A 23,397-nucleotide genomic window follows, 5' to 3' on the forward strand; every position below is an offset into this window, starting at 1 on the left:
TATTCTATATAATATACAATTCTATATAATATAGAATATAATTAATATACATAATATTAATTTAACTAATGTTCTAATGCTACTTTGACGTACTTGAAATGGTATTTCTTCAGGCTTAGTTTAAATTAGTCAAGACTGTAGTAGGTACAAAGAGCGAGGAGAAGAACAAAGTCAGGTTCTTTCTGGGAGGTTCCAAAGCACACGCTTGTTACACTTCACCTCACAGTAGATGAACACAGAACAATATTGAGGGTCTCAGCGGTCTAGAAAACTGTCAGTTATGAGACAGCAAAGCTCCATAAAGAAAAGTTCTGTGTTAACCTTGCTCATTTCTGAATCCTCAGTGCTGAGGGAAGAAATAATGACACACAGACCTAACGAATTCTGCCCTAAGTGAAACAAAATTATAGATCAAATCTGAAATTCCCATAATATACTGTGCTGTAATCCAAACATAGCATGTGGTAGACCTCATTTCACTGACTTATTCATTTATATAAACACATACTTGTATGTGTTTATATGTGCAAGGAACCATACAGGACACAGGGAACAAATGGATGAATTAAACGTGGTTCTTGATCTGAGGAAGCTCCCAAAGCAGTAATGAAAAGCTTTGAACAAATAACTATACTGACGATTATTATTTATAGCAAGGATGTACTTAGTTCATAAACCATTTTATGTTGTTATTTGATTGGAAAATTCACTGTAGAAAGTTTTACTGGACAGAAACATTTTGTTTGATGTTTATTCCACGAAGCGAGAAGGATAGAGCTTCTGGCTTCCATGTCAAGGTCCAAAGTGACTGTTCCATTGTCTGCCATCCTGTATGCATTCCGGTCATCAGGAGAGGGCAGTAGGGGAAGCAGTGGTCGCATCTTTTCCTGTGGGCCCACAGCCTGAAAACTGTGCACGTCACTGCCACTTATGTGTGACCACTTAGTGCCACACGAAGGCCAGGAAATACACCCTCCAGTAGGGTGGTCATGTGCCCTGGTAACCTCAGAAATTCTGTTACTGAGGGAAGAACAAGCAAATGGATATTACGGAACAATCAGCAGGTCCTACAACAACCCACTTCTGAAAGAGCTGAGTAGTTAAGATATATATTCAAAAGTGCAAGCCTTTGAATTGAGTGTGCAACCTCTGCTTCCCTACGGGGGAGACAGAATTGTGTTTAAAATATTATTCGCCATACATTGACGCTGGGGTTTGAGGTCACAATGATTTTTCAGCACAGAAGGAACACCAAATCTAGAAGCTAATGGAGAAATAGAAAGGGGGAATTCTACAGAGCTAAATTTCCAAAGATAATAGAATAATAGTGTGGCCATTTTGGCTGTCCTTCTCTAATGGCTTAAAGAAAAACAATCCTGCATGCCACTGTGTGGCTTGTACACTAAACTACTCTAAGAGATGCCGTGCACATCATAATGATGACCACAATGATGATTTTCTAGCAGATGCAGTGGGGTTCCTGAGGGAAGGATGCTTCTTTTGCAGTGGTACAAAGGTGTTTTTCACCAGCTGTGGCTGGTGCTAGAAATCAGGGACATGCCCTTTAATCCTACTGAGGGATAAAAGGCATGGACTGTGGGACTAGGTAAGGTCTTTGGTTATTCTTTTTAAAGTATTCTTGAGAGTATTAAAGAGAGTGTCTTTTACGTTCCCAGCTAGAGTCATAACTCAGAGCTTATGTTCATGAAAAGATGCTCACGGCCATTTGTCAGTAGGGAAACACAAATCAAAGCCACAGTGGAATCGCCCTTTACCTTCACTAGGATGGCTATGACTGAAAGGTCAAATGATAATAAATTTTGGTAAAAATATGAAGAAATTGGAACCCTCATAGATGAATGGTGGGAAGTTAAAGTGGTACACACCCAAACTAAATGAAAATAGGTTCATGCATACACTTTTGCACATGCCTTTCCAACACTCATAACAGTGAAAAATGGAGACAATTCAAATTGATGAGTGAATAAATAGAATTTGGTACATTCATAAATGGAATATTAGTCAGACAGTAAAAAGAAAGGTGTGCTGATACATGCTAGAATGTGGATGAACCTTGAAAACATTATTCTAAGTGAAAGAAAATAGTCACAAAAGACCAATTATTAATGATTCTATTTATATAAAATGTCTAAAATATGTGATTCAATATAGACAAGAAATAGAATGGTGGGAGCCTAAGGCTGGAGAGCTCAGGGTTAGGGAGATGAAAGTCGGACAAAACTGGGGGCTACTATCAGATACAGGGCTCCTTGTGGGGGATGATGGACATATTCCTAAATCAGTCATAGTAACTAGAAATCATTGAGTTCAATATTTAAAATTACATCTCAATAAAGCTGTTTGCAAACCTAAAAAACTATAAAATAAGCCAAAAACAGCTATAAGGACAGTCTTTAACCCTCATCATTAAAGAGAGAGCCAGAAAGAGCTAAGACAGTTAATATTTTCCCCAGAAATTTCAATCACTTCACCCTTTATTCCAGCAGGAACCCAACAATCTGGCCAAATGATTATATAGATGCAAAAAAATAAGATTATATAGATGCATAAACTGCTAACTGCCAGAGGGAGAGAAACAGGATTTACAAAGCATAAATGACATTTAACAGAAGATATAAAACACTTTATGGGCTGGGGAATTTAGCTCAGTGGTGTCAGCACCTGCCTGGCAAGTGTGAGGTCATGAGTTCAATCACCAGTACCAAAAAAAAAATTTATGATATTGATTTTTGTTTAATAATATTGTATGAAATCCCAAGATTTCATCTAAAAGACATATTCTCAACAGCAACAACAGCACTCCCGAAAGAGTGAAATGGATTTTATAGAGGGGGGAGATTCCTCTCCTTATGTATAAAGTATTGATATTATACAGTGCATAAAGAGATGTATAGTACCTTTATAGTATTAAAAGTTCATGGAGAGATGATTAGGAAAAAATACGTAAAAAGGGACCTTGGGGTCTATAATGTTCCAATGTTCTACATGTAATTTGGTGTGTACAGCATATCCTATACTAAACATTCCTTTCATCTTAATTAATACAAAAATTTTCGGCTCTAAGGTGTGTTCCTTCTGGAAACACTCCCTGTAAGTTCCAGGTTTTCAGTGTAACATACTAATTCTTGTTGCCTAACATTGTGTCACTGGCAAAATCTTGCACCTTACACTAAGAATTTAAATTTTGAAGTGGAAAACCGTAACTCGCTGTAGAACTGAAGTGAGGAATGCTTAGGTTTGTGCTACCTCTTCTCAAGTCTTCCACCCCTAAAATATAATCTTTGACATGAAAAAGAAAAATAGGTGCTATTCCCCTCTTGGTTTATCAGTCCTTTACCCTGCCCCTCCACCACTGCCCCCAGGTCTCCCTCCACTAGCTGGGCAGGAAGATCCGCAGGAAGACCCTGTCTGCAGCTGTAGGTAGAAGACAGTGACCTCCAAACCCACGGCCTCTACTTTCTTTCCAGTGTCTTGCTCTGTCTCCACTGCTCTCTCCATCCCATTCCAAAACTGCAAAGATTGGATTTTAATTTGCAGCAGAACATCACAGAGCGATGAGCATCTTTTACATGGATTGTGGAATAAAAAGCTTTGACTCCTAGTAAGAAAATTCTAGTCATCAGAGAGATGGCAGACGTGATACCAGCTCGTGGAATAGAGGCGAGGAGGTAGGTCAGGACAGACGTAGGGCCACTGGCCTTTGTCTTCTGACTTCTGTGTCCTTGCTCTGGAAAGTTATCTTCCTACTGTGGCTGTATCTTTGGTTTGGCTGGGAATTCTGGGTATTGTAGCAGCACGGTCTTGTGGTTGCCAAAGCCCTGGGGCGTGGGGCATAGACTGGTTGTAAGTAACACCACCTGGCATCTTCACCTGCCGTGCACCCCAGTTCTCGCAGGTGCTGGGGGTCCAGGGCACAATCCCTTTGCTGCTAGTCTGAGTCTTCAGCATCAGCTGAGCTGTCTGTCTCCCCAGCGTGCACTTTATTGGAGCAACGAAGCTTGTCAGGAGCTTGATCTAAGTCACAGTGCAATCAACATCATCGCCCACAAAGCCTCTTTTTATAAACTACCAGAAATATTTTCTGTAGTTTCCAGTTTTCTATTGGGTGTTGTTATGTTTTCCATCAGATATTAACCCTTAGTCTATTTATTTGTTTTCTTAGTGGAATTCAAATATTCTCGTCTGTTGTTTATAAAGCTGGTTTCTGAATGGTAAACATTTAAAAGAAAGTAAGAAATTATCTTTTTTGTGTAATAACTTAAAATCCTACTATAGAGCCATTTTACCCAACAACTCTGAAGTATAAGGAAGGAAAAAAGAAATTAAAAAAAATTTCCCAAAAACAACTCTCCAAGTTTTATTTTATTCAGTTATATGCTTTAAATGAAATTCTTCCAGGGTATAAAAACGTTAAGAAAAATATGAAGCAATTCAGAGCAAGAAAAAGCAGCAAACCAAGCTCTCCAATTTGCAAGTGGTACTATGCAATAATTTTCTGTCCTACTTCCATACCTTTTAAATATGACATACAATAAACCACTGTCACAACTTCCCATTCTTCCTATAATCTTGAGGCTCAGCTGGCAGACTCCTAGGAAAACAGCTCAGTCCTAACCAATCAGCTAAGCAGCTCATCATTTAACCCAAATTGCCACATTCAAAGCACTGTGGTATCAGCTTCCTTTGCTTCCAACAATCTTTTCCATAGCAGACATGTATTGAGTGCTTACTGTATGCCAACCCACACATACAGGCATCATCAGTAATATATACTTGCACTTAACCCATATAAGGATGTTTTCATTACTCTTAAACTCTTACTTAAATCTTATGTTTCTGAATCCCATAAGAATTGGCAATTTGTGTTCATTACAGCTTGGTAGCTACTATGCTCATTGCATGCCAACCTTTGGGCATGCTATCCTCATCTTTGGGGATGTGTGCCCCTAATCCTAATACTAGGATTCTGGCTGGCAGCTTTCAGAATGCAAACTTAGAGCTAGACAATGAAACCTATAGATGAGGAACACGTAGGTGACATTTGTGAGAATCCCCAGTACTTTTTGTAAAGGATTTCAGCGGTTTAGCACGAGAACCTACTTAACTCCTATGAAAAGCTGATGTAACAGGGTGTCCCAAGCAGAAATAATTCTCTCCTGCCTTTCTTTTCAGACATATATTATTTGTAAGTTCAGAACTTTTTATAAAAAGATTGACATATTTGGTGAAATAATATTGATCTTTTACAAAAAAATTCTCTAAATCCATTTATATATCTAGATTATTTTAATAAATGAATGTCAACTTTTTTCAGTTTTGAAAAACATTACATGGTTACCATAAGAATGGCTTTTACCTTCTTTTTAAAATACAAAACCATATGTAGATTTATCACTGTTGCAAAACATAAAAACCAAACAGTGGGCACTGTCTTGGGTCACTCACAGCTGTGTATAAAGTGCCTCTCCCTTTTTCTGCCTGTACTGTCTTTGTAGTAAGGGTGCTCTATGCTAGATGAAAGTCACTGGATTTACCAAGAATTTCTGTCATGCTGAGAAGTGAAGCCTCCAACACCAACTTATTAGTGGCAGAAAAGAGGAAAAGTGGCTCTGATCAAGGTGACCTCAGTGACCTGTCCAGCCTGCAGCTGCCCAGCAGAACAATCTGAAACATGGCCTGATGCAAGGCAGAGCCCCTGTGTGCACTGCAGCCAGTCACAACTTTAGGAACACAGAGGCTCCCAGCAGGGCTGCTTGGGTTTCTACATACCCTAAAGAGTAGAGGCGGCACTGCTTGCTGCGAATTTGATGAGCTAAGCCAAACCTGTCATCAAGGCACACCAACCAGGGCTTGTCCGCAGGACTGGAGTCGGTAGCCAGGCTGTCTGCACTCATATGACTGCATGCAATCTGTAGAGATTGGAAATCAATATAAATAATTTAAAACGCTGGATGATAAATGGCAGGTAGAGACGTACTGCTTCTTTGGTCCCTGAGAGCCTTAATAGGAGAGTTATGACCTCCACTGCTAACTACTCTCCTCCCCCGGGAACCACAAGACTGCAGTAAAATGTTTGGAGGAATTTCAATTACATACCAGATAAGTAGTAACTTCATGGAGACTCAATGCAGGTTCGAAGGGAAGTGATGAGCTGCTATAACCATTTGCCCAGACAGCAGATCAGAAGCAGGGATAGGAGGGGAGAGGCTTTGCAGAGGTTAGTCTGGGAGGAGAAACAGACATTGACAGAGAGCCTCAGACCAACGGGGCACTGCAGATAGAGAGCACAGTACAGCGACATGTTGTTGCAACTATGGGCACAGACCTCAGAAGGACACTCACAAGGTTATCTCTCTCTCTTTTCAGGCAGATAAGGTGGGCCGCCAGAGCCACAAAGATGGCATGTGTTCCCCAAGGTAGACAGCTGAGCATAGGTCAAGGGAAATTACAAGGCCATGCCTGCTGATAAGATGCTATTTTTCTTAAGAAAGTGCTCTAATGAGCTTCCTCCTGGGAGAGGAGGGCGAGAGTCCCAGACAGGAGGCTCTTAGAAGCTAAACAAGGCACTTTTCCTAACTCATTTGTCAAAATTAGGTAAGAAAACCAAAGGAAATGTAAATCCAAGGCAAGCAGGAATAGGTCTCTAACTCCGAGTGCACATTAAACCAACACAAAGGATGCTGATTTGTGTGTGAGACCTGTGCAGTTTGGACGGCTGAGGCTGTTGGAATGGAAGAAAGCAACTGTGTGGCCAGGTTATTCTCCTTGCTGAGCACCTGCCTCCTCACTCCTCCAAACTCACCCAGTCACCATGATGCTCCATGACAGGCAGCTCTTGTCACATCACAACTGTGCACTACTCCAGACAGAAAAGCTGTTTGTTGCTTCAATTAATTAGAAAAAATAACAGAAAGGATTTTCTTCATGACAAGATATTCTAGAACTGTCTAATCCATTTATTTACCTGATTTTCCAAAGTTTTACTCTATGATGTGCACATCACCCGGAGCTGTTCAACTAGTCCAGCATCTGTGTCACTATAGCTATAACCTAGGGCTGGCCTGGCAAGACTGTCCTGACACTATGCATCAGCCATGGTGAGTCTTCTGTGAGGATTGGGACATTTTACAGGAAAGTGCAAACCGAGAAAAGGCTAGATATTCTCTTCCTTCAACCCATAGCTTTCTATTTCTCCATCTCCAAACACTATTAAAGGAGAAAAACAATAACAGAAAACAGAATTGAATTTTCTTTCAAACAACTACTACCGAAAATATTTATCAACTGGGTGCATTAACACGTTAATCTGTAGAACTTGTCTTCTACTATTCTCTGATTAAGAAATGGAAGTTATGCTCTGCCTGTCATCCATCCACCCAAGGGAAGGAAAGTCACCATTGGGATTAGAGCAAAGTTGTGTTCATTTGGCCCTGATCTACTGTGGAGGACCACCAGGATGATTCTCCTCGAAAGAAGAGCAATTGTCTCCATTTTGGCTAAACCTGGCCCTATTGCCATGTATTGATATGTGCAGAGGTGGCTCGACTTTTGTGTTTATTTCCTCAATTGGCTTTAAGCAATGCACATGGGTCTAGCGGAAGTGCAGATGTGCAGCCTTTAAGGCAATGGTACAGGTCAGTGATGCCCAGCCAGTGGCCACCAAATAGTATGCGTGAGCTAGCCAGAGAGATACCATGCAACAAGGTCAGCTGAGAATGAGCGTCAAGAAAAGAGGCTTGAAAATCACACATCAAAACTGAAGCAATGACCCAAAACACTAGATACCGCCCCAGTCTGTGATATTCAGATTATCCTTTCTGCCTATCTCTCTCTCTGCATATAGCAGAGATGATTTCAGGCCTCCTACTAGCCCTCTTCACAGCACTCAGACACTGACCACCACTCTCATGGTCACTCATCCCTGAGACACTCCTCTCTTCAGGAATTAATAAAATCCAAGTCTGGCCCTAGGTTGAGGCCTTTGGTCTGGTTAGCCACTATTCTGATTGGACTTAGGTCCTTTGGCTCCCTACAACTACAAATATACCTTCGTACCTTGATTCTTACCACGTGTTGTAGATTGAAATTAATTTATTGAAATTCTAATAACTTTTCCATGAGATTACAAATATAAATTTCCCAGACTGTGACAAGGTACGGGATGGATTTTCTGTAATCTACTAATGGACAGATGAGCGCGTTTGCTAGCATGCTTCTTCATGCCCTGCCTCCAGTAGGGAGCTGGCTGGTCTAGGGAAGTCCTATAGTCCCCATGGCGTTCCTGGACCTCCTAAGGTACGGCCATTTGCTCAAGGGCAGCTCTCTGGAGTGCTCTTATTAAAAACCTCTGTGTTGATTGCCATTATTATTGCTCTTGGTAAGCACTTCACTAAGGACTTCCAAACATGAGGTGAGATACATCTGTCTCTTGCTCATATTTTCCTATTGATACCACCAAACTCTAACTCTAGCCTCTTTTACAGTGTTGAAGGTATGCTCTCATGTGCTTGAGAATCACTTGGGAAGTGCTTAAAGATGCAAGTTCCTGGGCTCCACTCCATGGCTGCAAAATCAGAATCTTTGAGACTAACACCAGGGAACACACATTCTAAGAAGATCCCACAGGTACTACACAGATGGTCCCGAGAGGAGTCCACTGGAGGGCTTAGCTTTTTATAAAGCCCAGGGAAATGTTGCACGTTGCTTTCACTTGTGCCTTCATGAATTAAGGGAAAAGAATATACGTAAGTCAGAACTTTCAACTGAAAGCAGCAGCCCCTCTGACCTCATCCCTAACGAAAGGCCAGAGTGGATGAAACACTACCCAGAAGCCTCCAAAAATCAGGTATGAAGGGCCAAGAGTTAGGATTTTGAGATCTATTTTCCCTTCTTTCACCAGCAGTAGCTAGGTTTTTATTCTATTAAAGATAATGCTTTGTCTAATTAAGCATTTATTCTTATTCAAAGATTTTATCTTGCACAGGCATCTCCCTGATAGAAGGACATTCTTTTCCATGCAGTCTCTCTAATAATATGCCCCTTTCCTCCTTTAGCTCAAAAATAAAACCATAGCAGTTATATAGTTTTAACCATTTGTTAACCATCTCATTGACAGATATTTGCTTTTAAAAATAACTAGGAATCCTCCATAAAATTCTGCTCCTAAAATTAATTAAATATTGATTTTTTTTCAAACTTTCTAGTTAAGATTTATGGCCAGGGCTTCCATAAACCTCCTTGCAAGCAAAATACGTGAGGGTTGCAACTCTGAGCTAAGCTCCAACTCAAGTAATTATGCTCTCTGACTATCTAATTCCCCTTATAATTGTAGCCATAGAAAGTGAATTAGGCTGGACAAAGAATACACTCAAGGAAAAAATGTTTTCTGAAATTATTTTTAGTTATTTAGCTGAAATGAATCTAATTTACTTTCATTTCATTAGCATCCCAGAAGTTTAAACAGTATGTCTGCCAATCCATAAGGAGAATGTGGCAAAGGCGTCCTTAAAATTTAGCGAATTTTGGCAGCAATTAATTCAATAACCAACTGTCCCATTATTTTGAAACATTTAAGGGCAGAATTGTATTTTTGTTGTTTTTGTCCGGGTGTAGGTGTGTTTGTATATGTGAGAGAGTGCAAATATAATAGATACTGTTTTAATGGTATATTATAAATGGTCGTAAAGTTATAGTCTGAACTTCCAAAGCCTGAGTTCATAGATTATTTTTACAAACAGATGAGGAGGTAATTAGACCGATACATAATAGAAAAACAAGCTTCAAAACATATTTTATTTTTTCATGTCTAAACAGCCACATTGCTTAGATTGATTTTCTACTGCAAGGCTTATTTCCTGGAGGCATATGGTTTGGGGGTTGCCATAAAAAGCTGGATCTGGAAACTTTCTGCAGAACAGAGTGCTGTGTTTATGATTTAACCATTTCTTGACAGCAAGAGACATTATATCACTAACTATAGAACCTCATCTTGCAATCATGTTTTTTTCGCGTTAAAAGATGTATAACTAAGCTAAACTTGACATTCTGCATCATCTACCCACATACTATATTCTCTGCTGTTCTATTAAAAACACAGGGCCCAAGCATGCCATCAGGGTCCCTGCAATGCACCGGCTCAGAGGGAGCTGCCCATGGCTGGGTCATACCCTGTGCCTCTATTCCCAGTTTTCCTCAACCTCAAGCTCCTTCCTGGTCTTCTGTTTACCTCTGGTAGAGGCCACGTGCCTCCCTAGTGCTCTAGCTGTTTAGGGGAAGGAGGATATTTTATTTAGGTTGGATATCTCAGAGTCCAGCACAGTGCCAGTCACAGATGAGGTGCTCAAAAAATTCCTGCTGCATTGATGTCTGAAAAAAAATCAAATGCTGGACTTTGCTGTGTGAGTTTGAGCACACATTTGTAGAGAACTTTTTCTTTTAATTTTAAAAAGAAGTTTAAGAAGATGGAGGTGGAATTCACTTTAGTATTTTCAAAGATTTTATTTTTTTTCCTAGTCCGTGATGACTCACTACTGCTAACTGTGAAAATTTTAAGTAACAGTGAGTCTTATATTCTGCCAGTTTTGCAGGTTTCCATTGTCAAGATGAGTTCTAAATGCGGCATAAGCCACAAAAGCAGCCAAATAGCTCTGCATTCCATAGAGAAGGGGAGGGTACAATGGTTAGTAAAAGATTCTGATAGAGAACCATTCCGTGTCACCTCCTGTCATCTGTAATGTCTCCCACCTGCTGCCCACCTGCCTACACGAGGGTGCATCGAGGTGCAAGACTTAGCCTGGATAAAATGGTTCCTGAATACAAAACCATTGTGAGGCCTAGGACTTTATCTCACTCTTTCTATGGAACAAGACTCCTTCTAGCGAGTTTTGAAGGAGTTTAGGATGTGCTGTCTCAAAAACATCAAGCTGGGGTAGATTCTGGAAATTGATGATTTCAAGTTGAAATCAATCTAGGAACTAAAACTTCAGAAAGGGACACCTGGCCTATCTTTTCCTACATGCAGCAAGCCATAAAGATTCTTTTGAGAGGAATGTCCTTCCCATACCAAGGCTGGGAAATAATCACCAGAGACTAGTAATTAGAGCTGCAATGGGACTGAATAAATGAACTCTTTAAGTAACCCTGATCGTTGACTAGTTTTCCATCCCCACCCTATCTCTCAGCACTATACCTACAATTATCTGCCCTACTCCAATTTTCTGTCATTTATTCACAAGTTTATTGTTCTTTGTCTAAAAGATATAAAAACAACATGCCTTAGTCATTTCTTTGGCTTTTATTCTCTTGTTGAAGATCTCATGTATATATATGCAAATTAAATAAGACATTTATACTTTTATTTATCAGCCATTGTATTAAACAGGACTCTACATCCAGCCAAAGGACCCCCACAGGAGTGAAGGGAATCCTTCTCCTATAGAGCTTCAACAACTAAATCTCTATTACTGCACTCACCACACTGACTAATAATTATGCATCATTTATCTGCCTTCACAATTCATTCACTAGCTTCTTGAGGGCAGAGGCCACATACTCAAGAGCTAGCACAGGCATGTTCCTGGCATATTGTAAGAGGTAAAAAATACATTGTTATTAATAATTGTATTATACTGTCTATACAATGCAAGATCACAGAACTGGAAGAGACATTAGAAATAATCTGATCCAATTTTCTACTTTTCAAGATCAAAATAGTGAGAGCCAAAGAAACCAAGTAAATTGCCTGCGGTTACATCAGACTATATATCACATGAGAGGATGCTTCTGTTTTTTAAAGAATTTTTCTCCTCTGAGCCAGAGGCTCATAGGGAAGGTTCCAGAAGAATCTCAAATGACCACGGCAAGACTCAAGATCACCTTCTAAGTAAATGTGCTTCATATTAGTTATATAACACTAACCTAAAATACATGTAAGATAAAATTTGAAATCTTGTACTCAGTAAATTAATTTTGGAAGGTGGAGTTCATAGTTCTCAAATTCAGTTTATAAATTAAACACCTCTCATATTTCTCAGGGGGTTTGAAGAGTTTTTCAAAGTCCTTCATGAAAAGCCAAATGACAAAATTAAAAATCTCAGTATTATAATTAAGTCTGTATAAATCCACCAAATTAACTTGCAGCAGCAAAATAAGATGAAAAGCGTAAGGACCAGCCAGTTTATCATCCCATGGCCCACAATTAATTCTACAAGTTTTGAATTCCACGTTTGGGGGATAAGTATTAAAATCTCTATGATTGCCTGATTATGTCATAGGAGAAGTGAGACTTTTTTTACCCCTAAACTAGCTTTCGGAAGACCTAAAAATAGCCTCTCTCACAGAGGAAAATGGGTTTCATTGCCAGGTAGGTGCAGAAGAAGGGTGCCCAGAGCTGGTGGGCTGAAAGAAATCTTAAAACTCCTGGGCCCCTTAGGTCAGGCCAGGTCCACAAGGCAGTACTTTGAGTGGGCCTATGCTCAGCTCCCAAGCAGTTTGAGTTCTTAATTTTCTGGCACCTCTCAGGTCAGGGCTAAGCAGTCCTCACGCCCAGGTCTCCTCTTCTATCTGCCTTTTCCCCAGGATCAGGCAATCTGAGTGAGGAACTCCTGATTAACGTGTCAAGAGCCGCAGACTCCCCTTAATAGATGGGCTCTCGGGCTGCTCGGGGCACTGACTCTGCAGCAAGTTGGGCCGGAGCTGCCACAGTGTGTTAAGTCACTAATCAAGGCAGCCTCAGCTCGCTAGTGATTGAAAGTGCTCCGAGGAGAGATGCTTTTGGATTCATTAACTGCCTGTCGTTCTGCCTTGCAGTCTCCTCTGCTCTCTTGCCCAACGTGTCCCTGGCTGCCAAGATTCTGCTGCAGGAAAGCGAGATTGCGAATGCCTCTAAATGCAGGTTGGAGCTCCAGCCTCCAGATGACGGCTGTTCTGTGACACACTTGACTGCCTACTCACTGGGATGAATCTGTTGCTTCAAACGGTTCTGCTAAGCAATTTTCTAAAGTGGGTCTTTAAAACACTTCTGCATGAATCATTAGAACATTTCAGGTTGATGAGACTCCTGGAAGGAAGGAAGAAAATGCCCTAGCATTTTATCAGCTCTGTGAGAGTGGGTAAATTTAAGCAGCAATGCCCCTGAAACCACGTCCCTACCGCGACCTTGTCAGGAACTCCCCACCTCTCATAGACAAACCCTTCTTTGCAATTGGCATTCACTGCCTTTTACACTGTTTCCAAACCCATTTGAGCCTGAAACACAACCTGGATGGTGCTGATGTATCTCAGAAATCTCCAGGCTTCTTCATCCAAAGACTGAGCAGGGCCTGCCCACGGCTGGAGCTGTATTTGCCACCGGGGACCCTGCAAGAGGAGAAAACACAGGCAGCATGTCAGAACTGAGGAGCTGAGCAGGGTCGGAAAAGTATCACATACAACCAAGGTTGCCTTCATTGTCACCAAAGCAAGCACGTGTGCACAGAGGCTGCCAGGAATGCTCTTAGAGCTGCCATCATGAAAGCCACACGGGTCACAGGGAAACAAATGAGACCAGAGAAAGCCCAGAATGCAAGTGAAGCAGGAGATAGCAAAGGCCCTGGGGACTGTCTAAGTTAGTACTTCCATGAAAGGCAAGTTTCACCGACCCCATTGGACTGTCTCTTAACAGTGACTTTACGATACATGATGCCACTCTCCATTTGGAAGGGAAAGTCTGTTGTTTACTCATTTCCTGACCTTTGAGCTTCAGGAGTATGTGCCTCCTAAGGACCAGTTTTGGTGTCTGCAGCACCACAGTGCAGAAGTCTCATTTTTGCCGGGAAAGAACATGCTGTTATGTCATAGGGCCATGCCCCCTTGCTGTGCTGTGTGCGTGGGGACAATGACCATGAAGCTGTCACCACCTTCCCCAGTGAGGGTGGATTTCTAGTACTGTGATGAGACATGGGGTAGTCCCAAAAACCAGTTGGTTAGGAGTGAACCCCTGTGTTCCCTTTTGTAGCAAGGATCTGCAGATGAAGAGCTGGAAGAAGAAAAATAGGAACCCCTTCTATTTCAAAGGGAAGCATTCTCAGGGAGTCCTTGCTAGAGTTTCTTACTACACTGTCACCACCTGAGACCCCCAAGAAGATTGTTGTGATTTCAAGGGGGAAGGGGCAGTTCAGCCTACAGGGTGGGGAAGGGCGGAGGGAGCAGAAGTTGGCAGTGTGAATATCTAGTGTTAGGGAAAGGTTTCCGGTTCCTGCAGAGTGGTCAAGATGGGCCCACAAGCTGTAGTGTGCTGATCCCTGATCCAACTTATTCCAGTTTGGAGCTCTGCTGGCCTAGATGAAAATACTTTCTTAGAATGGCACAAAGGAGCAGACTGTGGTATCTGGGTTAAAACCAACCTTGTTATCTGAATGACTTGGCAAATATCAGAGTCTCTGCAGGATAATGGGGGAACTTCAGACTGGCTAATGGAGAGAATTTTACAAGCATCTGTTTCAGGCAATGGAAGCAAAAGAGCATTATGGGGACAAGAGGAAAATTGGTACTGTGGTAGGAAATGTCACCCCAAAGGGAAACTCCTAAATTGGCTTCCCATGTAACACATTAGCACAGATCAGGCTGATTGCCCTTAAATGGGGTGGCTTGGGTGACTGGGGCTAAGCTGAAAACATGGACAAATTGAGGAGGGTTCTACCCTGTGAGGGTCTCAGATGAATGCAAACCCTTTGGATGTGACAAAGCGCTGTCCCAGTTTAGGCGGCATTGGACACTTCTCTTTGCAGAGTCTTAGAGCCCTGTGTTTCCATGTCCCGGTAGGCTGTGCACCCTTCCCATGCTCAGCACCACACGGTCCTTCTGGGTCAGGAGCACATCCGTGAGTTCCTGTAAGCTGTCTTTCTAGGGGTCTGTGAGCAGAGCTGGCTTCCCAGGTGACCCACCAGTGCAGGTTTAGCAGGGTCACGCTTGGTTTATCACTCTGCTGATAGAGGCTTTGCAGTTCTCAGTAATTTTGAACAGGAGGCTCTATATTTTCATTTTACAAGGAGCCCTGCAAATTCTGTAGCCAGTCTGCTCTGAAGGTCCTTTGCTGGGATGATGGTCTGTCTTATAGCTGTTCTCACCCTGTGAAGGCTGAGCAGTAGAGGCTACTTTAAGAGTGGATATTAGCTAATAGATTTCCCAAGGGAAGGCCTCCACTTCCATATTTCTTTTGCCCATCTCTGAGTTAGCTGTGGGTTACCATTGTGTCAAATGACATTGACTGAACATCAGCCACTCTGTCCCCAGCACTGGGAAACATAGGTCTGAATAAAACTTGGACTCTCTAAGAGACATGATGGTCAGATTGAGGAATAAGAAGGGAAGATATGTATAAAATAACTTTGATAAAGAAATGTGGCAACATTTGGGACAATCACTCTTTCAGGGACACTATTTACTTCTGCAATCACAAACTATACATGTAAACCCGAATGCCTTTTATTTTACTCAGTTACATTTTTTTTTTCACATCAGGGAGGTATAATGTCTTCCCAGGTTGCCAAAGTGTCAGCCCAGTGACACAAGGTCCATAAGAGCGTGCTAGACCTGGGGTCTGAAACCACCTGTTAGTTGTCTCACAGGACAGATGGTTCACAAGTGCCCCTGACATCTGGCCCATGAGCTTCTTGATGAAAATGATGCCGTTCACATGCATGGCTTTCCTCTAGGTCAGGGTTCTTTCATGGGTCAAATAGCAAATATTTTAGATTTTGCAGGCCATATGGATTCTGTTGCATCCCCTGACCTCCTGTTGTAGCTCAAAACAGCCATGGACAGTAAATAAATAAATGGTTGTGGCTGTGCTCCAATAAAGTTCCATTTATAAAAACAGGCCACAGGCTGAATTTGGCCCACAAGCTGTAGCGTGCTGATCCCTGATCCAACTTATTCCAGTTTGGAGCTCTGCTGGCCTAGATGAAAATACTTTCTTAGAATGGCACAAAGGAGCAGACTGTGGTATCTGGGTTAAAACCAACCTTGTTATCTGAATGACTTGGCAAATATCAGAGTCTCTGCAGGATAATGGGGGAACTTCAGACTGGCTAATGGAGAGAATTTTACAAAGCAGGGGCAGGATTTGAGGAAACCCATAAGTGATAATGCAATGCCTGTGGCTGATAATACCAGAGTCTCTAGGCACCCAGGAAGTGGCACGGAGGAACACAGACTCCAGCCTATCTTCCTGGTCAATCTTCTGCTCAAAGGGAAGGCAGAGCAGAAGGAGGCTGTGATTGGTCCATGACTCAGCCTCCCAGTGTCACAACAGGTGGAACAGCGTGGAAACAGGACCAGGAAGGGCCAGAAGAAGATCTGTGGGTAGCATTCTCTGTAGTGAGGCTTGACCAAGGAGTCATTCATCAGTGGGTATCTGTGCCCTCTACCAGGCTCTGTCTTACAACTAATATAAAACACAACTGTGTCAGCCAGCAAGCATAATGAACTGTAGGGGCTCTGACTGAAATCATTATAGGGTGCAGTGAAAGTAGAAAGAGAAACAGCCTTGAGAATTACTTTATTAAAAATGCTTACAGGGCCGGGGATTTAGCTAACGGCATAAGCCCCTGTTCAGCAAGCGCGAAGTCGTGAGTTTGAATCCTGGTACCCGCCTCCCCAAGAAAAGCTGGAAAAATGCAGATCATATCATGGGAAATAGTCCCTCCTTCTAGAAGTCAAAAGCACATCTGGCATCATGAAAGAAACACCTTAAACAGAGTACCAGCATTTAATCTGGGATAACACAGGATAAGCAGCTTCACAGATCAGGAGTTGTGGATCCAAATGATGAATCAATATGGTGAAACTATAGATTGACCTTGTGAATCCACAATTAGGACTTTTCTTGTGTTCTGATATTTCTCATTTTCAACTAAATATGAGCCACAAACAAGCTAAACACAGCAGCAGGGCCAGTAAATAATACAAGCTGAGGAGTCTCAGATGGAAATGTAAGGGAACACACGGAAGATAGATACCCTGGAAAGTGCTCTGGTGTAATGTTTTGATTGAGCTGTTTAAAAACATTTCACATAAAGCAATATTCTTATTGGAGTCAGTCTGACAGCAATTTGTGATTATTTCCCCATCGAAACCACTAGCTTTTGTCATGTCTTTCAATTATCATTTGTCTTAATTCTTTAGCACACTCACCAACATCTGTCTGTTCCAAATTCCCACAAGCAGAATTCTCTGAGCACCTTCAAACACCAATGGCACATTTAACAGAAAGGGGCAAATCCCATTTTTTTTCTTTTAAAATTTTCTTCTGTTCCTATGATTTTACTCCAAAAAGCTTCCTAAATGCCAGGATTCATTAAATGCCTTTTATCCATGAGCTTCAAATAGTAAACTGTCATAACAATAGTACCCTCATCACTCCCAGGAGGCGGGGATGAAGATTCCCTGGCCTGTCAGTCCATCAAACCTCCTCTTTAAACAGGTAAAGCGGTCATTTAGCAGAAGGTAGATGGAGGTACCATCATTCTGCACTGGTCTATCGGTCGCTAAGAGGACTCCCCTGAAACGTTAGATGAAGCTTTACAGTGAGTTGCACAAGGAAGTAGCCCTGCTCCCGGGCCTCTGAAGGGGTCCTCTTACTCCTTTGAAATCCATGGCCCTGCTCCCTAAATCATCAGTGTCAAACAAAGTGGCCCTCCCTAACTCAGACGAGTTTCTCAGGCCAGGCAGGATCCTCAGTTTCAGAGGAAGTAGTCCTCTTTTTGTTCCACAAGCCCTTATGTGGTCCCATCTCCAGAGAACATGCATTACAAAGCTGGCTTTTTCTTTTTTCTTTTTTTTTAATTTTAAAAAGATTAAGATAAAGAGGACATAACAAAACAGATCAGAACACAACAATTTAAGCAACATAGTGTTTGACCACAAGACAACCTGACATAACAGTAGCTACCATAGTGTCTCTTTCCTTGAAATATTTGAGTACACCTTCATACACTATAGTATCAAACATAACAAAATAGTACAAAACCATTCAAGAGAATGAAAGTATTACAGGGTATTTAGAACCAACTAACAGAAAAATGAACAATGGTTACTATATTATCTCCTTGTCCATAAAAAATTTTGTTTATACTACCACACATAATAAAACCCAATAAGCTACAACATGATAAAACCAATGGAGACAGAAGAACAAAAGCATGGTAGGCCTCTAAATTTTGTTTCATAAAAATAAAAAGACAGATTCTCTCAAGATACTAAGCTGAATTCCAAAATTTTACTCCAAAAGATAATGCATAAATGTAATAATCTTTTAAAATACTTCTTTGCTTATCAGCCTAGAATTGCTAAAGCAAGACCATAAAGACCCAAGCAAAACTAGTAGCATTAAAGAGAGGAATGAGAGAAAATAGAAGAGAGAGGAGAGGGGGAAGAGTAGCAGGAGGGGGAGGGAGAGGAAGAGGGGGAGGGGGAGGGGAGAGGGAGGAGAAGAGAGGGAGAGAAAGCAGGCCCACTCATGACCTAGAAAGGAGAGCCATCCATTCTGTTAGAGCAAAAGCTTTCTTTATCTCAAAAATTTGTAATAACAGCTTCTCCTTCACAGTTTTCTAACACTCACGAATGACCTCACCCAGCCCATGAAAAAACTGTCAAACTAAGCATGGTGCTATCATCAGATTTACAAGCAATTTTTATACAAGAATTTTAAAACTTCTTAGGGGAGAGGAGTAAAAAAAAATGAAAGACAAAATAAGACAAAAGAAAGCTTCTAATGATCCTGTTACAGGCAGCTGAACTAGTTAAAAATATTATAGGCAGTCAGACAGGGCCCTCAAAGGAGCCAGAGCAGAAGTTCAGATATCTTGCAGCCTGGGTAGAGAACATCATCTCCTGCTGTGGGCCAGATCTCAAGACAATAGGCAAAGCAAAAACAACCACATCCTAAGGATCCACAGTCCAAATTCTTCTCTGTTACCCTGAGGAAGTCAGGAGTCAGCATCCCACATCCCTCTAGGAAGAGGCACTGCTGTAAGCAGTGGGCTGTAAGCACGCCCACTTACTACATGACTTGCTCTCCCATTTGCTACTAATTTAATCAATTTTACCTGAGTAATTAATCTTATTGGTTGACCACAGTTCTGTCCCGCCTTATGTCCATCATGCAAATTCCCATTTTCCCCACCTTTGACCCCTTTAACCTCATGATTTTATCCTATAAAAGTCCCTAGAAAAGACAGTCTTTGGCAACCAGCTCAGGACCCCTTCTGTCTCTCTCAGACAGAAGCTTTCTTTCTCTGAATAAATATATTCTGTTCCTAACCTCTGTTGTTCCTAAAGTTCATTCTTTGATTTTAGAGAACATAAGCTCGTACTGGACATAGTATAGGGAAAGTTTCATTCCCCTATAGCAATCCATTCCTCTGGCTGTCAATACTACAGTTCATTTGGGAATGATAGGTTGATTTAAATTATCAGTTTCTTTTTATCATGAAGGGATAATCAGTGGAATGTTTGGGATAACTTTTATAAAATTTCAACACCCTCAAATGCACATTCTCACTGTCATCAATCTCCTGAAAAGGTTTAGAAGCAACAATTTTCTGTAAAAAGAGATAGCTAACAGGAAACCCTCTGTATTATGGTTGTGCCCCTGGAAAAGAACAAAGCTATAAGTCTTGGACTCAAATTAAACAATACATTGAGGGTATGTTGATGTCTTGATCTTTGGGAGAAACAAACCAAAAGAAGTAAAATAGATTTATTTTGTAATTTTGTTGCAATTCTGAGCTAATTAAGAGCATCTGTTGGTGGGCAGGGACCAGTGCTGCAGGGAATTGTTTATTCCTCTTTTGCAAGAGCAGGAGGGGGTTGAGGAAGTTGATGGGGGAGGGGCAAACCCAAGGCCTCTGCATGGAACAGGAACTTAGCCCTGGCTCAGTGTCTGTGGGCATTAACTGCTGTGTTTCTCTGAGGCCCTTCGATGAAAGTGCTCTTAGGCTATCTCTGGAATAAGACCAGGAGTAAAGCGGCTCACATGCCTTCTCAGCTTTTTGAAGGCATTGGCCTATTTCTCAGACTCAGGTCCTACTTCAAAAAGAGCAGGGCTCAGTCATATTTCATGGCAATGCTTAAAATTCAGATAACGCATCAAACTCTTATTAACAACAACCAAAAAAAGACCTCAGTTTCGGTTCTGGATCAGATAGGTAAAATCACTCCCCTGTTCGTCTCCCACCGGGTGCAGCTACAAAACATGGACAGAATGCTCAGCACAGTTATTTGAGGAATCTGTAAAGTAAACACGAGCTGGCAGATTGGGGAAGAGGACCAGAATTCAAAGTAAGGGAACCAGCACAAGCGCTTTGCTGCTTTTTCTCTGGTATCTCTCCTCCCCCCACTAGTGCTGCCTGGCACAGACAGTAGGCATTGGCACTGGCAGCAGGCCCTGAGTGGCTCCAGTGCAGGCTCAGGGAGGCAGGTGGCTCCCAAAAGAAGGAGAAAGCCTCATTTTAACCCCCTTTCTCCCATGTCTGCATTTCACCTGTCTGAGGTGGCAGAAGACACAGGGAGACCCAAAGCCACCTAAAACTGAGGAAAAGCAGCTTTTTTTCTGACATGAGGTTGCAGCTCCATGAAAGAGTGTGAACTGATTCTCTCTGTCTCTGTCTCTGTCTCTGTCTCTGTCTCTGTCTCTGTCTCTGTCTCTGTCTCTCTTCCTCCCTCCCTCCCTGATCTGGGGCCCAGAACAGTCACAGGAAGTGTAAGACAAGGCACAGGCACAGCACGGGGATCCTAAACCCCAAATCTTCTGGCCACAGGTTTAGAAGCCATAGGGAACTAGATAATAGTGGACAGCTGGGGAGAAGTAATTTAAGAAACATCCCACACGGAGGTCTGTGAAAAACAGCACTCACCCTAAACCCCAAACACGCACAGAGCTGTGATTCTGGTGATGTACTGAGGACTCTGGGATCTGAGCTGGGACACAGAGCCCTGCCTCGGTTACACACTGGCCAGTGGGGAACAGGCAGAAAAACAGACTGGCACATACGACAGAGGCAGTGAAAACCAAACTGACACAAGCAATTATTTTGTGGGGTTTGTTTTGTTTTTTGTACCAGGGATCAAATTCACAACCTTACACTTGCCAGGCAGGTGCTTATGCCGCTGAGCTAAATCCCTGGTCACCAAACTGACACGGAAATCACAGACTGGTTGGAAGTTGATGCCTGAACTCAGTCAAGTCAATTGCCTATTAAAACAAATACATTAACATTCTCCAAATTTAACATTTAAAAACAATTCTGATTCTCCTAACGTAATATTCAAAAGGTCTAGGATATAATTCAAAAATGCAAAGCAATTGGGTTCTCAGCTGGGCTGGGAAAAATGCAATCAACAGGGGCGAACGGAGGCATGATGCAGGTGAGGAACTTTCTCAAAAAAGACTCAAGAGCAACCATGAGAAGCACTGAAGCCATTAGAAAGATGGTACTGAAGCCAATATCAGCAAAAACACAGGTCTTTTGAGTCAAATAGAAGTTTTAGGACAGGAAAATAGTAATTGGCATGAACATTCCAGCAGATGGAGTCAATGGCAGAGTGGATTTGACATCGAACTTAAAGACAGGGTGATGGAAAGTTTCCAATCTCAAAAACAGAAAGAAAACCAATGAGTTGGCAAGGTTGAAAGAGTTGTAGGGACCTACACAGCAACAAGAGGGCCAGTGTTTGTGGCATCGCTATATAGCGGAGGGGGGAAGGAATGTTAGCGGAAAATACTATTTTTTTAAACTGATGGGGATTTAGCTCAGCAGCCTAAGTGCCTGCTTTGCAAGTGCGTAGTCATGAGTTAGATCCCCAGTACAAAAAAAAAAAAAAAATGATGCCTAAAGTTTCCCACATTTGATGAAATATGTAAACCAAAAAAAGAGAAACAGCTCAGCAAATCCCTACGGGAAATGCTAGAAAAATTCTACACTCATACATCCATATCACATAGGAACTACTGAAAACTAAAGACAGCAGCACTAACAAGAAGTGGGGGGTCTACCAGGGTCACGACAGATCCAGCAGCGGGCCAGGGTCAGAATGGTCCAGATGGAAGCAAAGGGAGAACAGCAGAGCGGCCTGTGCCGCAGGGTGCTTCCTCCCTGTCCGGACCCAGCTCTGTCTCTCCTGTCCGTCTGCTGAGAGCCTTGGGAAGCAGCCCCCGCTCTTGCTGGAACCCACATCCAGAGCAGCATTCTGGATCCTTCCCCATCAACTAGCCGCCTCTGCATCATTACACAGAGAGTGGGCCAGGAGGCAAGGGAACCAGAAATCAAATCAACTCTGACAAAAAAAAAAATGCTCTATAATTCAAGTAGCACCTGATAACTTTTAGGAAAGAGGGGGAAATGGACGAAGAACAACACTCAGATCTCCATGCATTCTTTATTCTAAAAATTACACTTGGTATGTTGGAAAGAGAGGCCAAGCGGAGTAGGGTTTTGCTCTTAGACAACTTTAAATTGATCACTTTTTCTCTGCGCCAAAATGGTTCAAATTTGGGTAAGATTCAAACCCCTGGGGGAATGGTTAAGGGAATAAAACATTATGTGTTCTTGGTTTGCATCATAGGCAGTAAAAAAGACAAGCTGGATGCCTGGGGTAGATTCAGAGCATTTCATTTGTTTTCATGATGTGGACGCCGCACAGTATCAGCATGCATAGTAGGGCTCAGATGTCACATCAGGGACTTCACTGGGGAGGCAATCAACCAGGAAAAGAGAAGTTTTGTTTCTCTTATGAAGATCAGTTTATGTAAGAATATTTGCCTAGCACAGGAAAGAGAAATTTAGAAAAGCATTCACTATGTGTTGAAGAGCCTGTCTCTCTGTGTCGGTCTCTGTCTGTGTCTCTCTTAGTGTGCATGTATATAGGTACACTATGCCTCCAGATGCACGCACAACCTCTTCAAAATTTACACAGCACCTGGCCTTTCTGGGCCTCAGAATCCTGGGAACGTAACATCATCTGAATGAAGATCAATGTATTGTACTCGTGGGCGTGCTTCAGTCAGAAAACTGCAGTTAACATCCCCTCACCAGGCACTAGCTCCTCAAACATCAGCTCCTTGGGATGGCAGGGCTGCAGCACCCAGAGAAGCTCATTTCAAGGATGCGTGGAATCCTGAGTACCCGCCATAGCCAAAGAAAAACTGAAGTTGGCAGAGGGTGATTGGGGACAGACAAGCTGTGGGAGGGAGGGAGAGGAAGGGGGAGGAGAGCAGTGCAAAGAGAAGCTTCCCCCCAAACCTCACAGCAATCTCCATGCTCCCCATAAGTTCACCTTCAACCCAAACTTGACCCCAAGAGGTTTCCAGGGCCTTTATGGTGGCTTTCAGCACACACC

General features: G+C 42.2%; 1 protein-coding gene across 4 annotated transcripts in view; it reads right to left on the reverse strand.

Moving 5' to 3' along the window:
- Mettl24 (methyltransferase like 24) overlaps window positions 1-23,397 on the reverse strand; it is a 102,785-nt gene that overhangs the window by 56,728 nt on the left and 22,660 nt on the right. For 2 of the 4 annotated variants that reach the window (XM_063254003.1, XM_063254004.1), the window contains exons 2-3: window positions 13,279-13,377; window positions 5,791-5,930 (exon numbers count right to left, since the gene is read on the reverse strand). In XM_063254003.1, the coding sequence (XP_063110073.1) occupies window positions 5,791-5,930; window positions 13,279-13,377 (239 nt within the window). Of the gene's footprint in view, window positions 1-5,790; window positions 5,931-6,117; window positions 6,245-13,278; window positions 13,380-23,397 lie in introns of those variants that run through there. The other 2 variants (XM_023563467.2, XM_063254005.1) reach the window with 2 other exon arrangements.

The sequence above is a fragment of the Cavia porcellus genome, unplaced genomic scaffold, assembly GCF_034190915.1.
Source record: "Cavia porcellus strain 051 isolate PalLab524CR breed Dunkin Hartley unplaced genomic scaffold, mCavPor4.1 scaffold_7, whole genome shotgun sequence".
Taxonomy (NCBI): domain Eukaryota; kingdom Metazoa; phylum Chordata; class Mammalia; order Rodentia; family Caviidae; genus Cavia; species Cavia porcellus.